Below are 15,509 nucleotides of genomic sequence, written 5' to 3'. Positions count from 1 at the left end.
AACAGTAGCTTTACTTTAATCTGCACAGTGTTGAAGAGCTGCCCCCGCCTCTTACTGCCTGAGCCAGCTGATAGAAGATAAGAGGGGCAGTCAGGAGGTCATTTCATTCAGGGATAGCATGAATGCATAAAAGGCACCAACGTTTTCTCAGTGTTGGAAAGATAGAAGTTGCCTCGACTTATTTCATGTTTAAAAAGTCATGCTTGGTCACAACAGTGCACCCATGATCTCTCACAGATCTCCAAATACAATACTTTATGCAGGCTCATACCGTCAGGCTCAGTTGTTGTAACCAATAATAAGAAAAATGACCATTGTTATAAGCGGTGTATTCAGGAAGACCCGCCACGGTGACTCAGTGGCTAAGGCGTTGCGCTGCTGAGCACGAGGTCGCGGGTTCGATTCCTAGCCGCGGCGGCCGCTTTTCTGATGGAGGCGAAAAGCAAAAACGCCCGTGTGTAAGAGATTTCGGCGCACGTTAAAGATCCCCAGGTGGTCAAAATTAATCCGGAGCCCTCCACTACGGCGCGCCTCATCGCCTGCGTTGCGTCGGCGCATTAAACCCTACATTAAACCCTGCACCACCTCCCAAACCACGCTGTCCTTTCTTAGGCCACTGGCCTAAGACAAACAACCGAAACAAAACAAAAAATCGAAAACCAAAACTTTTTAATGTCGTATTACCGTTTTTCGGTTCCGGTTTTCGTTTCATTCCAACACTAATTGTACGGGAGGGGGCACTCGGGTAATGTACACGCTCTCTCATTTCTTACCCCGCTTTTACTATGTGGTGAAACGGAGGCGGAAGTCGAGGGTGACTGTCAAAATATTGTCGCATGTTTTGTGCAGCGCACACAGTCGACGTGCACGTGTGTGTTTAGTTTACCTGAATATATATGCCCTTCCAGTTTTTAGATTTAAATTTATATGCAGGCTTTGGCAGGTAATATGCGATGGGATATGCGCCTGTGTGACTCCTCTTAGAACTAAGGAATGAACATCTGGTATTCAGTTCAACGTTGTTTAAATCAAGCACAGCTGCCAATGAATCAAGATTTTCTGTGGAATTGCTTTGCAATAAAGCAATCCCAAAGAACATTTATTTCGGGCTTTTCTGTGTAGTTAACTTATGTAATCCTTCAACTACTACCCGCCGCGGTGGCTCAGTGGCTAAGGCGTTGTGCTGCTGAGCACGAGGTCGCGGGTTCGATTCCCGGCCACGGCGGCCGCTTCTCTGATGGAGGCGAAAAGCAAAAACTCCCGTGTGTACGAGATTTCGGCACACGTTAAAGATCCACAGGTGGTCAAAATTAATCCGGAGCCCTCCACTACAGCGCGCCTCATCGCCTGCGTTGCGTCGGCGCGTTGAACCCTACAATCAGTCAATCAATCCTTCAACTACTGAAAGGAGGTTTAGAGGTTTAGTGACGAGTGTCGTCACCGCTTTCAACTGATTGTCAAGGAGATAATGCGAGGGAATTGACACTCTTATGCTTGTTCATCCTGGAATAGTGAATATAATCAGCCAAAAAACTATGAATGCAACCTTTATTTGGTAGATTTAAAGATAAGAAAGTAATCGGTGTTTTATGGCTTCCTTCAGCATGTCCTAGGTGCGATGTTATGGACGTTGTCATATCCCGGGCTGCAGCAACTTGCTGTTAACGCATTTTGCCAGTGAAGAAAAATGTGAACTTGCAACTCATCTGTTTTTTGCAGGGGTAACCTCCCTTCGCTGGACAACGCTGTCGGCCCGCAGCTCACACCAATCCGCAGGCAGTGAGGGCTGCCTAGTGACGTCAGCCATTAAAGGCTTTTTTTTTCTAAACAGACCTTTTTAACTGCACCGCACTGTTTATGACAGTGCTTTTATCCTCCTAGTGACCGCCGTCAAAATGACGTGTTGTGAATAGCGCAGCTCAAATTTTTTCTACTTTTTGCACACGTGCAAGCCTTTGTATTTTTAGGGTATTATTTTTACACCAAGCATTTTTTTTGCAGAGTGACCTAAGATCTGCATTGTGCTGTCTAAGTGGGGCAAATTGTTAAAAATAATGCTTAAACTGTTCACTGCTGCCTATGAGTTCATTACGAAATGCATGTGTTATGCATCTAGGTGCAGTGTGATATAAGGAAATTTTTACGAATGAAGTGATATGTTACGTGTGAGGAATCCACAAGGGTGTTTTTAGCATGGCCAGTTCAGGACCTTTTTATATTGACGAATTGCTGGTTCAGTACAACCAAGGCTCTAGAAGGTGCCCGGGCTTGTAGATGTCATTTGATACCAAATTTTGTACATGGCTTGTGCCATATATTTATTCTGGTTTTCTTTTTAGTACGGACATGCAATTGAATTTTAGGTTTGTTGCAGTTTTTAGTCTAAAGGAGGCAACGTTTTGGCAGGTTTGTGCCTGCTCCCCAGGAATTGCAATTGTTGGGCTGTAAATAAACCTATTGCACACATAGCATTTTTTCCTTGTCTCCCTACATTTTTGTTTGAAAAATTGCTGCTTCAATACAAACAAGGCTGTAGAAGGGACCCGGGCTTGTAGATGTCTTTTGATCTCGCATATTGTACATGGCTTCTGCCATATATTTATTCTGGTTGGTTTTTCCCTTTTTGGTACTGACATGCAACGGAATGTTAGGTTTGTTGCAGTTATCTTTAATCTAAAGGAGGCAATGTTTCGGCAGGTTTGTGCCTGCTCCCCAGTGATTGCAATTGTGGGTTTTAAATAAACCTATTGCACACATAACATTATGTTCCCTTTCATCGTTTCTTGCTTGTCTACCTACATTTTATTTCGAAGAATTGCTGCTTCAGTACAAACAATGCTCTAGAAGGTGCCCAGGCTTGTAAATGTCGTTTGATCTAGCATTTTGTACATGGCTTGTGCCATATATTCTGGTTGTTTTTTTAGTACTGACGTGCAATGGAATTTTGGTTGGTTTGTTGCAGTTGGTTTTAGCCTAAAGGAGGCAACGTTTCGGCAGGTTTGTGCATCCTCCCCAGTGATTGCACCTGTGGTGTTAATAAACATATTTCCCAGTTCCTCATTTCTTTCTTGTCTATCTACATTTTTCATTTTGAAGAATTGCTGCTTCAGTACAAACAAGGCTCTAGAAGGTGCCCGGATTTGTAGATGTGTTTTTATCCCGCATTTTGTACATGGCTGTGCCATATATTGTTTTTTTAGTACTGACATGCAACAGAATTTTAGGTTTGTTGCAGTTGTAGTCTAAAAGATGTAACGTTTTGGAGGGTTTGTGCCTGCTCCCCAGTGATTGCAACTGTGGGATTGTAAATAAACCTATTGCAGACATATTATGATCCATTTCCTCATTTCCTTGTCTACCTACATTTTTGTTTTAAATTGCTGCTTCAGTACAAACAAGGCTGTAGAAGGTTCGCGGGCTTGTAGTCGCATTTTGTACGATGCTTGTGTGATGTTTTTTTTTCTTTTTAGTACTGACATGCAACTGAATTGAGGTTTGTTGCAGTTGTTTTTTGTATAAAGGAGGCAATGTTTCGGCAGGTTCGTGCGTGCTCCCCAGTGTTTGCAATTGTGGGGTTATAAATAAACCTATTGCACACACAGCATTGTGTTCTCTTGCCTCATTTCTTCGTTGTCTGCCTTCAGAGACTAGTGGGTAGTTTGTGCCAGTTCTCGCGGGTGACTTTGTTGGCGTTAACTTGCCAACTTAATACAATGTTTACAAAGAAAACCAGCAGAGAGCAAAGTTTGCAAACTTGTGCTGTCCACTAAATTGTGCGAAAGTTTGAGACCTCGGGTCATGGTTTGGACATGCTGCCAAACGAGAGCCAGAGATAAATTCAGTTTAGTGTGGGTGTAGTTCAAATAGGTGGAAGAAACATTACGCAATTTCCTATTTAGCATAACTGTAAGGTAAATAGCCAAATGATCCCCAGAAGAAAATGGACTGCATATTATTGCTGGAAATGAGGATTTCCAGCCACATTTCCAGCGTAATTTTCCTGTGCGCTCGGCTGTGAATATCAGTTTCTTGATGGAAACGTACCTTTCCCAGCGAGTAACATTGAATTCCAGCGAGAACACAATTTTTCGCTCATTGGAAATTCGTCATCCTGCCGGAAAGGTTTCCAGCTTGATGTGGAATTCCTAATTCTGGCTGGAAAAGATATTTCAAGCCCCAGCCGGAGGTGCTCGTGGAAATTAACATTGTTGAACTTTGAGCTTTTGAAATGCATAACAACATAAAGGGCTCTAATCGTTTTACAGCGCAAGTAAAACACCCCAAGAGAAAATATTCTGCTGGTTTCTGCTGGTCCCCGTTGAGGTGGTTTATGGCCAAATTCCCAGCTGGGACCAGCAGGCTGCTGGTCCCAGTTGGGACCAGCAAGCAGCTGGGACCAGCAGGCTGTTGGTCCCCGCTGGGACCAGCAAGCTGTTGGTCCCAGCAGGCTGTTCCCCGTTGGGACCCACAGGCTTGCTGCTGCCAGTTAGAATTAGTCACTTGGTGGGCAAAATATATATCGCCAGTGGCATGTGCCTCCAGCTAGAACAGCATGATGTACACATTACACATGATGCATTCAGATGCATTTTATTTACCAGCAAATGTTGCAACTGCCATGCACACTTCCCTTGTCGTTTTTATAGCGAATTAATTTCCTGGCGTCTTGAACTCCTCTGGACAACTTATAATGAACAGAATTCCCATTATGAATTTATATCAGAACGGCATTCACCTTTGCACAGCAAGCGATGCAGGTAGCGTCTTTTCGTCGTCATCAGGAATTTAGTACGCAGGACACACGACCTCTAACAAAGACACTCGAAGCGGCGAGTTCTACGTACCACACCATGACGCCGCGGCATGCGGCCGTGTTCACGCTCACAAAAGTTCGGTGGGCAAAAAAAACACGTCTTCGGCAACACTCGATGACATGACGCCGACTGTTTTGATGTCGAATTTCGCTACAAGATGCCCAGTTGGCGCCGTATTCGTCCCGCGCAAACACACGATCGCACCACCGCACTACAGTGGCTAGAATAGCCACTGTAACCGCACACCGCACTTCGTAATCGTCGCCATGTTGGCTAGGAAACAACTAGCTTGGCATGGCTTCAGTTGGCCAAGTTGGCTTCACGGCCGGCTTGTTAAAAAAACGTTGCCGGTACGTTAACGAACAATCAGAGGCAAAAACACATTTATACCTTGAAGCTGCAAATTCAGGTTCCTTGTACAATTGTCAGCTTTTAGGTCCGCTCCGACTTGGCTGCTTTATGAAGGATAAAAGTGTGGGTTAGGGCATGGACTTTCCTCCATGGGTTAGGGCATGGCCGATTTTTGCATTGTTGGTGGGCGAGGGTCCGTTTTTCTTTCTCTTTCTCTTTGGTTAGAAAATAGAATATTCGGCGAGTATATTATGCCTAGAAATAGCTATAAAACCAGGACTCAAGGACCGAAGTGGGCACATGCACTGCAGCTCTCTAATTGTTTCGGGACCAGGCTTATATTTATTCGTTTTAAGAGCACAAAGTTGAGCTGTAGACGTCCTAGACGACCTTCGACTAATGATTTGCTGATTCCAGTAGGTCCTTTAGCAGAGACCATCTGGGTGCCAAGAAGTCCTGGGAGCAACTGTTGGTCCCAAATGCAGCCATTATGGGCCCAACAGCAGCCCAGCTGGTCCCAACAGCAGCCCAGCTGGTCCCAATAGCAGCCCAGGTGGGACCAACTGGAGCCTTGCTGGTCCCAACTGAAGCCCTGTTGGGACCAACAGCGGCCCAGCTGGGACCAGCAGCAGCCCAACTGGTACCAGCAGAAACCAGCATCGGCCCAGCTGGGACCAGCAGAAACCAGCAGAGACCAGCTAAAACCAGTTCAAATATTTTCTCTTGGGACTTCAACAATAAGCGATGCCAAACTAAAAAGCAACAACGTCTTTAAAATTGTTTTAATTGTGCACGGACTGCCTCTGCCCGGAGCCATTTCCCACATTTAAAACGTGTTCGACAGCTCCCGTTGGAGTACGTGCAGATGCCCTGACGTGGCTGCAGCGCGTTTTACGTCCTCTTTTGAACTACGGTTTTGACAGTGTATTCAATTCTTTTCTCTACAACGGTTTTGTGCGCGCTCGTGCCGTTCGTAGAGGACGTCTATGGGATCACTTTCGCGTTATTCGCGTCGCTGGTCGATAACAAAGTGGAATGCTTGGAAAAAGATGTGGTTGCAACAATTAAGGCTACAATGGACTGCGTACGGTGGCGTTCAAATGCACTGGTACTGCCAAATACAGGTACGTGCACATTAGTATTGATTAGCTCAAATCTATAGGGGGTATTCGTTGAAAAGTTTAGCGGTCAATTTCTTCGCTTGGCAGCACTGGAAAACGGCCACAGATATGGCCGATGCGCCACGGACACGGCGCCATCACGGTGCGGCTTGGGCCACTTCGCCCGCACGCCGAAGAAGGAAAAACACCGGCGTGCGTCATCTGCTCCATTCCAATCTGATTATAAACGGTGGCGTCAACAGAGATGTTATTAATCGCACTCACATTGAACTCGGGCCCATATTTTGCGTTCGGTGAGGTAGAGTTTGTTACGTGAATGTGTTTCACAGTCGTGCCTACCATGGGCAAGTACCGCCATCCCGCGGAGCCCGACGTAACGAGTGACGGCGCACCACGGCCGGACTCGAGAATCTCCTCCTCCCGTGCTCCGGCCGTGGCGCACTCACGCGGTTGCATGAAGAAGAAGAGGGGTGCCTGATCTGCGGGCCGTGCGCACAACGTCGCCTAGCAACAGACGCTTGGCCACAGATATGACGGCGCACACTTGGTTGCCTGCATGCATTCCACGCCATTGAATACCAGCTATAAGCTTGTAGATTTCTTCAGTGTTGGGATTCTGTGGCAAGCGAAATCTATAGCCCTAATGCAGGCTTGATTATTGCAGCAACTTAGCACCGTATGTGGTGCTCTCGTAAAAACAGTGCATTGGGCCTCACTAAGGTTTGACAGGGTCATTGGTTATTATATTCCGTTGGCCTGTGCACAGCAAGAGAGTGGCTGTTGAATGTCGTAGTGCGTTCCAGACCTCGGCGTCTATTTTAATAAACACGGGGTAATTGATGCATGAACCGCGCGGCGCCGTCAACAACTGAATGGCAGCAGACCGTCCCATGTGATATGTTACAAGGTGAACCAACCTATAATGAACCCCTTTCACTACAAAGCAGTATATTAACCACCCCAGTTTTCATTCCGGTGTCATCGATTTACTCTGCGCCGCTCCGGGGCTGCTCCTCGTGACCGCTGACACCTCTTTCACAACTATTTTCCCTTCGCCTCCACCGATGCCCTTTTGCAAGTTGCGCAGTCGGCAGCTAAAGGCGGTACGCGGTTATCAGATCTTAGCGAAAAGTAAAAGAAGCACGGATGGCCGTAAAAAAATGCACTGACGATTACTACGCTACCTAATATGAAATTTGTGCGCAGCGCGAGCTGGAGTCTTTTACTTTTATTTTATTTTATTCATTAGATACTGCAGTCCGTAGACCAAGCAGGTGGGCAAGTACAAAGAGTATTACATTCAAAACAAAGCATTGAATGAGGTCGGTAATACATATTTACAAAACGGTAATCAAACCTGAGAAAAAAAGAACAAGAGAACATGCCTTGACAGAAAAAGGGTACAGTAATCAAAACTGTTAACAACAAAAAACGAGGTTTCAGCGTATGCACAGAGCGGCCGCTTACGATAGCGCTCAGGCTGCTAAGTCAGGCTGTGCGCATGCGCTGACGCACCCGAGAGCAGTAGGGCGGCATCGTGAGGGCCGATAACCAGGCGACAAAGACGTGGCTGTGGCTATCGTGAGCTGCCACTCTGTGCATACGCAGGTACCTCATGTTTTGTTGTTGTTAACAGTTTTGACGACTGTACACCAGTGACAGCAGCAGGGCGTAAATGCTAATGCACAGCAATAAGATATTTTTCAAAATGGGAACCATCTCCCGCAGAAAACGCTTCCACCAGCAACACATTCCATTCATCGATTGAGCGGGGGAAAAAAGAATACTTGAAAAGTTTAGTGCGACCGAAAATTGGTGTTAATGTGTGCTTGTGTGTGTATTTAGTACGGCGAGATAAACGGGGCTGAATGCAAATTTCTGTATTAATATTGACTTGATGTGAGATAAGTGAGAAGAGAAACTTCAGCCGCGCAATCTGCTTCCTTTTTTACAAGGTCATTATATTATTGTTATCCATAAGAAGCGAAGGCGACTTACTACTGTTAGCTTTCCTTTGTACCATTTCTCGTTTACGAATATCCTCTTTTAAAAGTGGGTCCAATACTGCGCATGCGTATTTTAGTTGAGGCCTCACAATAGAAATAGGCTAGTAACTTCACATGAGAAGGTTCGGCTTTTAGTTTATGCCTTAAGAACCCGAATTTTCTAGAGGCTGACGCGCAAATTTTATTTATGTGACTGGACAAAGTCAAGCGGTTAGACATAGTACCCCTAAATATTTATATTCCTCTACCTCTTTCAGCGCGTGGTTATTAAGCCTGTAAGAGAACGAGAATACATGTTTTTTTGTTAGTTACTTGAAGCAATACAGATTTGTCGCAGTTCAATTCCATGTTCCATTTCACACACCATTCAGGGACGGCATCAAGGATACATTGAAGGTTAACCTGGTCGGAGAAGGTTAACCTTCTTGGGTCACGGCGCGTTTCTTCTGCGTCATAGGAAGTGTTCGCGTGATCAGCGAACGTACGGCGACATGCGCTACTCTACCTCGCAGTGCGCCGCCGCCGCCGGCCTGCATGTTTCAAATCGTGTTTGAACCTCCCGCGCAAATGTCACATGGTTCGGATTAGCCCCGCAAAAGGGAGCAGTGAGCATCTTGTTGCATATTGTGTTTGAATCTCCCGCGCAAACGTCACGTGGTTTGGATTAGTTGAGAATAGAACAGCGTCTGGGGAAAGTGTCAGGGGAAAGGCGCTTATTTGTAGCGACACATGAAACATGTGTGAGGGAAAGGCAGTGAGAGATGACGCCGTAACCGCACGTGTCGTACTCCACTTCACCCTTCGCTATACGCTCCTCGCTGCTGCGTTCGCTCACTCGGTTACGCGGACATAAACAGACGCCGCTCCCGCGAAGCCCAGGTAGCGGCTGCCAAAAGGCTTTCCCCTAAAACGACCCAAACCCGCCGTCGCCGTTTCCACTCAAATTCCACTTCGCCAAGTAGCTGCGCATCCCTCCTCGTTAAACAGGAACTTGCCCTATGGGAACGATGGCGTGAGTCCATATTTCTTTTTCAGCTTGGAAGGCCTTCCAAGCGTCATTTACGCCGGTGTCTTTCACACCTAAGTATGCGACATCACCGGTTGCCGGTTTATGCGTGCACGGTTCACGGGTAGAAAAAGGGGAGCGTGCACGCACAGCTAGGCTTCATGCCTCTACCGATGAAATGCCGGTTGTGCTGGTATTTAGATGCCGAAATTTCATGGCTCAATGCGGTTAGTTGGCTGCCCTCAGTCGAGTGGTTCGGGTGTGGGTTTATGTTGCACAGACATCGTACACACACAGCAGATTCATACGAGGGGGAAGGAAAACGGACAGCCACATGTGTGTACGTGAAAATAGAGCTCAATGGCTTCCAGGTTTTAACTCGTTATGGGACGGATGCATGCCGTTCTTTCGGAGGACGAAGAGCAAGAATCGAAGCGTTGGCTCGAACACAAGCGGGAATGGGTGCAAAAACAACGGAAAGCTGCTCGCACCGCCATTACCGCCTCAAGTTCAGCTCGTGGAGTAGCGGCGAATCCCTCCCGGATGAACAGCAAATTGCCCGCTTAGAAGGCCGGCGTGAGCCAATATCGCTTCTTCAGAAAGCTTTCAGTGGATATTTTCGACGGCATCTGTCACTTCTAAGCATACGCACACGACCGGTTGTCGCTTTGTGCGTGCGCCGTTTTGTAGTGGAGAATAGTGGAAGGGAGGAGGAGAGGCGTGCTCGCGCAGCTGTAGGTTTCATGCCCGTACTGATGGATGACATGTCCGTTGTGCTGGTGCGAGATTTAAGCGCGGACGTTAAACGATCCAATGGAACCTGTCCGGAGTCCTTAGTGGTAGAAAGGATTGAGTTTGTGTGTTAGGCCGTGTTCAGATTGCGGAGGAAAAACCCGTATCGTGATCTACGGACGTAAAAAATGCCATGTCACGCAGTTAGGTTGGCCGAGGCATGAAATGACGTCATTCTTTAAAGTTATTACGACAGCTGCGGCAACAGTCTGAACCTAGCCTTACACAAACAGTAAGATGCTTACGACGCGGCAGGGACACAGGCAGTTCCATGTTTATCTGCAAGAACAAAGATTGGATCCGTCAGAGGTTCATTCAGCTAATTGGCTAAGGGATATGCTCCATCGCAAATTACGATAAACGTGTTTTGTTTCGTGCACTCCGTGGACTGCGTCCAGCTTTGCAGGTCATTCTTCTTCACATAGTGGAAGGGCATTAATTTTTTCTTCGGTTTTTTTCTAGTAACTGCTAGGTAACGTCTGCGTGGTAGAAGGTGGTACACGAGGCTTGCAACCCAGAAGACTGTTGGTGGAAGGACCAAAAGGTGGCATCGAGAACTGTGGTAAGCACATAAAGAAATGGAAATGGTTTGATTGGCAGTTTTACAAAGCTAACAAAATCACTTGACATCGCCGTTACTCATGATTTCTCATTTTTCATAGGCTACCTGAATCACTGGGAGGACCATTTACTCAAACAAGGTGGAGATTCCCCTGCGGATGTTGGGTACACAAGTGACAAGGCTGAAATTATGTAATGTATGACACGACAATACAGTTTTAAATTTTTATCCGGCGTCTGTGTCTGTGTTTCTGCTTCAGGGCACAAAATTCTACACAGAAGAGAACTTTTATTCAGAAATACTGAAGGTGTTTCGCGTTCCGCTACAAACGACTTCAGGTGAGAATGGTGTACATAAAAATTACATTTGGTAATGTGCGCTACTAAAAAACTTAGAAAAAAAAAGTGATTTCTGGCTGGAAATGGAGAGGAATCCAGCATCAGAAAAGTGATTTCTCGCTGCAAAGTAGCGCAGAATCCAGCACGAAAAAACATTTCTGGCTGGGAAGTGGTGCACAATCCAGCCAGTAAATAATCAATTTCCAGCCAGAAAGTGTTGTAGAACCAGCAAGGAGAAGGAGGAGGAATAAGCATTTATTTAACTGTATGAGTTCCGTTGTGGGAGGCCTCCTTAGTCCAGGAAGCCTTGGCCCTTCGCTGCCCGGCGGGCCCTGTCCACCAGTCGTTGCTGGTCACTTACTTGTCAACACTGCCCCACACCCAACACTCTCTACCATATGGTCTGGGAGTGCCGACAATCACCATCATTGACCCCCTACGATACCTAACACTAGAGAAGTGGGAGGATCAGCTGACCAGCTCACGCCCTCAAGACCAGCAACCAGCAAGAAAAAACAAATTTCCAGATGGAAAACTACACCATTCTGGCTGGAAATAATGGTATTTCCAGGAAGAAAAAGGGGATTTCCAGTTTGAAGTGGGCATTTTTTCTGTTGGGATTGGTGCGATTTCCAGCCAGTAGATATACGCGCCATTTCTGGCTGAAGACAAGCCTGGGAATTTCGATTTCCAGCCACTGGTTCCGGATGGCACCTCACTCCAGTCCAGGCTGGAAATGATTTCAGACTGGAAGACCTTTTCATAACACAACCGGGACTGGAAATCATTTCCATCTGGGAGGGACTACTGTTTTAAGTTAGTAGACAAATATAGGGCTGTGTTTCACGGTGGCTTTGTGGTGCAGCTGGAATAGCTCGGGAGTGGTGGCTTTGTCTCACATTAAAACCTCTTTAATTCGGCCCGCGCTTATTCCGAAGCTCTGATATTTCTGCTTTCCTACTCCCTTCCTTCAAAAATAATTCTCTATGGCTTCGGGCCTTCATTTTGTCGGCGAAAATTTCCACGCACACCGCTTAGTTCGAACAAACGCCTCATCCACGCCCTTGTTATGGGAGATGAGCATCCGATGAAGAGGATCCGTGCGATGAAGTATCCCGGCTGGTCGTACTGAAGAAGCTATGGATATTTTTGTTGTTCTGTATGATGCTCCATGCAATACTCTGCATGGATTGTCGCACGTCCGAAAACTTGCTTTGTCGGCCCAGCTATCCGCCTAAAGACAAACTAGCATCACCAACTTCTTTGCAAAGTAAAGGTACGCATTAAGAAATTGTAAATGGGCTGCTATTGTCGTTCATTCGATAATTTGACACTCCAGTAATTTTTACGTTCTTTTTTCTCTCCAGAGATCTGAATTAACGAGCTTTCACTTTATTAGTACAAAAGCTGTGACATAGTTATTCTTGATGCTGGCTGAAGTAAAGATCTTCGTGGTTCGAATGTGTACAATTTGTTTTGGAAGACGTTCTGTAACACATTTAAAAGTCATTGCTGTTTTGGTGAACCGTGCTGCTCCTGTACAATACTGCGTATCACGTGGAGATTGGTACTACGAAACATTCACAGCTTCATCACTCGGAAATAACAAGTGTAACTGTACGCAACAGATTCCAGTTAAAACAAATTAAGGTTGACAACTGATTACCATCTGTCGCGGATAGCGACGCAAGAAGGGAGCTCGACCGCCGGTTGCTGCGCTGATCAGGACTCAACTGCCCCGAGCACGAGGCGCCTGCTATGCCCGTACCCGCGTGCCCGTGCAGCCCTGCCTCTTTTATTCATTATCCGCAACACACTCCCCCCGCCGCCAATATGCGCATGCGCAGAAGTATGAAAACAAATGGGAGGCTGAGGCCGATGCACAAATGTACCCATGTGCGATGCTGACAACAGGCGTTCGGAGGCGCACTACGAAGTTTATCAGGGGAGAAACGGCACAATTAAGTAACAGGGAAGGAAAAGTACTTGTAGAGATCATCGTGAACATGCGTGCACCCAATGTCCGCCGACCCAAGTGTGGATGCGCCGGTACAGGAAGCAGGACGCAACCGCAGACCAAGGGGTTCATAACCTGCCGCCTAGTCATCCTTAGTCCTATGCACCACGGGAACAGATCAGTCCCTATCATATTGTTCAGCTTTCTGCAGCAAGCTCCCTCGATCACGGCTGCGAAGTTCCCTTTTGGTATCCTCATTGGATGATCTTTGTGTGGCTGATGGCAAGAGAGCAACCAGGTACTTATGGTCATGGCTGGCAGCAAGATGATACCCGGTGTCTGTCGCCGTCCTTGTCGCCTCGAGGTCCGCCGTAGCCGCCAGGATCGTAGGGGAACTCGTATGGCATCCGAAATGCCAAGGTGACCACGCAGTAGCCCACCACGAGCGCGCTCACCATATGTAGACCACACGATCGATGTCCGGGAACTCTGTCCTGTCTGGTCACCTCCTAGTCATCCGTAGCCACCAGGATCATAGGGAAATACCACGTGCTTGCGGCCCAGTCTTCGGTTAACGGGCGCAGTCGTGTACCCCTTGCAGACGCCTGCGTCGCCAGTACAGGGCGGCATGGCTAGTAGCTGGACACCAGTGGTCACTCCTTGTCGTGAGCTGCACGGATCCTGATCATGAGCTGCGCAACCGTGCGTCCGGAATGGTGATCGTGGCAGCGGATGGGGTGGCTTCCAGGAGCTTCCCGGGGGGCCGCCAGGAACGGCAGTTGAAGCTTCTCGGTTGCCGTTCACGAGCTCGCCGCAACCAGGGTCACCTGACGGTTCGTGAGATCCAACTCGGAAGGCCGGGGCACCGATCAGAGTCGTGGATACCAGGAAGCGCTGACGCCAGCAGAGATTGCAACTGAGAAGCCAGCGCCCGGAACAACACGGCCACCGTCGTACAAGTTGGAAGGGCGCCCGCTCGCGACACTTAACAACCACATGCTCTCTCAGCAAGGCACCCTCACGAGCGCCAGCGATGTACAAATTGTCGAGGAGCGTCACACTGGACGGGTCCGCATCACCGTACATCGTGGTCATGGGGTCCTTGGAGAGGTCAGTTCCGTGGCCGTCTTGGACGACGACGCAGTCACCACTGGTCGGGCGGCTGGGTACACCCAGTTGTACCTCAATGAAATCGGTCGTGCTCTCCGCTGGTCTCTCTGGCGGGTCAGACTCGTCGGCAGCTGCGAGGACGTTCCGACGGTCAGAAACGCACGGCTCACACGCAGCGGGAACGTTCGCCACCTTGTCAGCCTCCATGGGTATGCTGCTCTCACCGGAGGGCACCATGGTGTTGCCGTGCCGGATGACGGCGGAGTAATGGCTTGGTGCTCCGGTGCTCCGAGCAGCCACTACCGAAGGAACGGCAGATGGTCTGGTGAAGTACACCTGGGTACGGATCGTGACGACCTTTTCGTCGTACTCGTAGCTCTCGAACAAATCGGCTTCCAGCTCGTACACATCGATTATCTCATAAATGCGCGTATCCAGGGGCTTCAACTCATCGTACCTGCTGTTTACGGTGCGCAGGTGCGATCGGATCTGGTCGGTAGACGCGAGCGGATCCTGCAGCAGCAAATGAATGGCAGCTATGCCCCTTGTGACGGCTTCCCTCACAATTTCACGGCGGCGGCGTGGCTCCTCCATGGCAGACGGAACGAAAGCAGGCGACCGGGTGTCCTAGGCACTAGCACGAGCGGCAGACAGCGTTCGATGACGAGGCTCGCAGAATTGGGTAGCTTCCAGGGGACCCCAGGCCTAGTGTCCTCGAAGACTGGGCCGCATCAGGTCAGGTCTGCTCGTGGGTTGTGTCCCGGGTTTCGGCCAGAATGTCGCGGATAGCGACGCAAGAAGGGAGCCTGACCGCCGGTCGCTGCGCTGATCAGTACCCAACTGCCCCGAGCACGAGGCGGGAGCTATGCCCGTCCCCGCGTGCCCATGCAGCCCTGCCGCTTTTATTAGGTGCGGAGCATCTTATAGCGGTGGCCTGTCCCGCGTCGGCGTCGGCGTCGTCGGTGTCCTCACTCACACTGCGCATGCGCAACTCTCCTCCTTTCCTCTCTCCAACAGCTGCGCGTTACTCTCTCCGCTCTCTCTCTCTCTCTCTCTCTCCCTCTACCAGCTGCGTGCGCTTCGCGTGCGTTCGCTTCTACTCACACCGCGCATGCTCGGCGGTTGCGCATCTCTCCTCCTCTAGTCTCCTCTCCTTCAAGTGTGAATATAAGCAGCGGTAGCGCGCTGCGCGTGTCAGCGTAGCGCTTGCTTCGGTTGATGTCAGTTGACTCCGCTTGACTCCGTTGACTTCAGATGCAGTGTGATGGGAGCAACAGCCCCGTCTGCGAGTGGGCTGACGCAACCTCATACTAGCATCAGCACAAACGCCCACAGCAACGTTACTTCCAATCAAGACAAAGCTGCCAAGCGAAGGGCACGCGACGCTGAACGTATACGTTTGAAGCGAGCGGCAGACCCTGAACTACGGCAACGAGAAGCCGCTTCGAAACG

At 48.6% G+C, this 15,509-nt stretch overlaps 1 protein-coding gene across 1 annotated transcript in view; it reads left to right on the top strand.

Annotated features, from left to right (window-relative positions):
• The window catches only part of LOC144159951 (uncharacterized), a 34,931-nt gene extending 33,148 nt beyond the window's left edge, over positions 1–1,783 (top strand). The window contains exon 12 of the mRNA XM_077691594.1: positions 1,720–1,783. Within this exon, the coding sequence (XP_077547720.1) occupies positions 1,720–1,783 (64 nt within the window). The remainder of the gene's footprint in view (positions 1–1,719) is intronic.
• Positions 1,784–15,509: the final 13,726 nt, after the last annotated feature.

Source organism: Haemaphysalis longicornis, unplaced genomic scaffold (genome assembly GCF_048455015.1).
Source record: "Haemaphysalis longicornis isolate Haplotype H1 unplaced genomic scaffold, Haemaphysalis longicornis Haplotype H1 scaffold_10, whole genome shotgun sequence".
Lineage (NCBI taxonomy): Eukaryota > Metazoa > Arthropoda > Arachnida > Ixodida > Ixodidae > Haemaphysalis > Haemaphysalis longicornis.
Note: the sequence above shows the minus strand (reverse complement) of the source record. Positions and strands in the feature narration are given on the sequence as shown.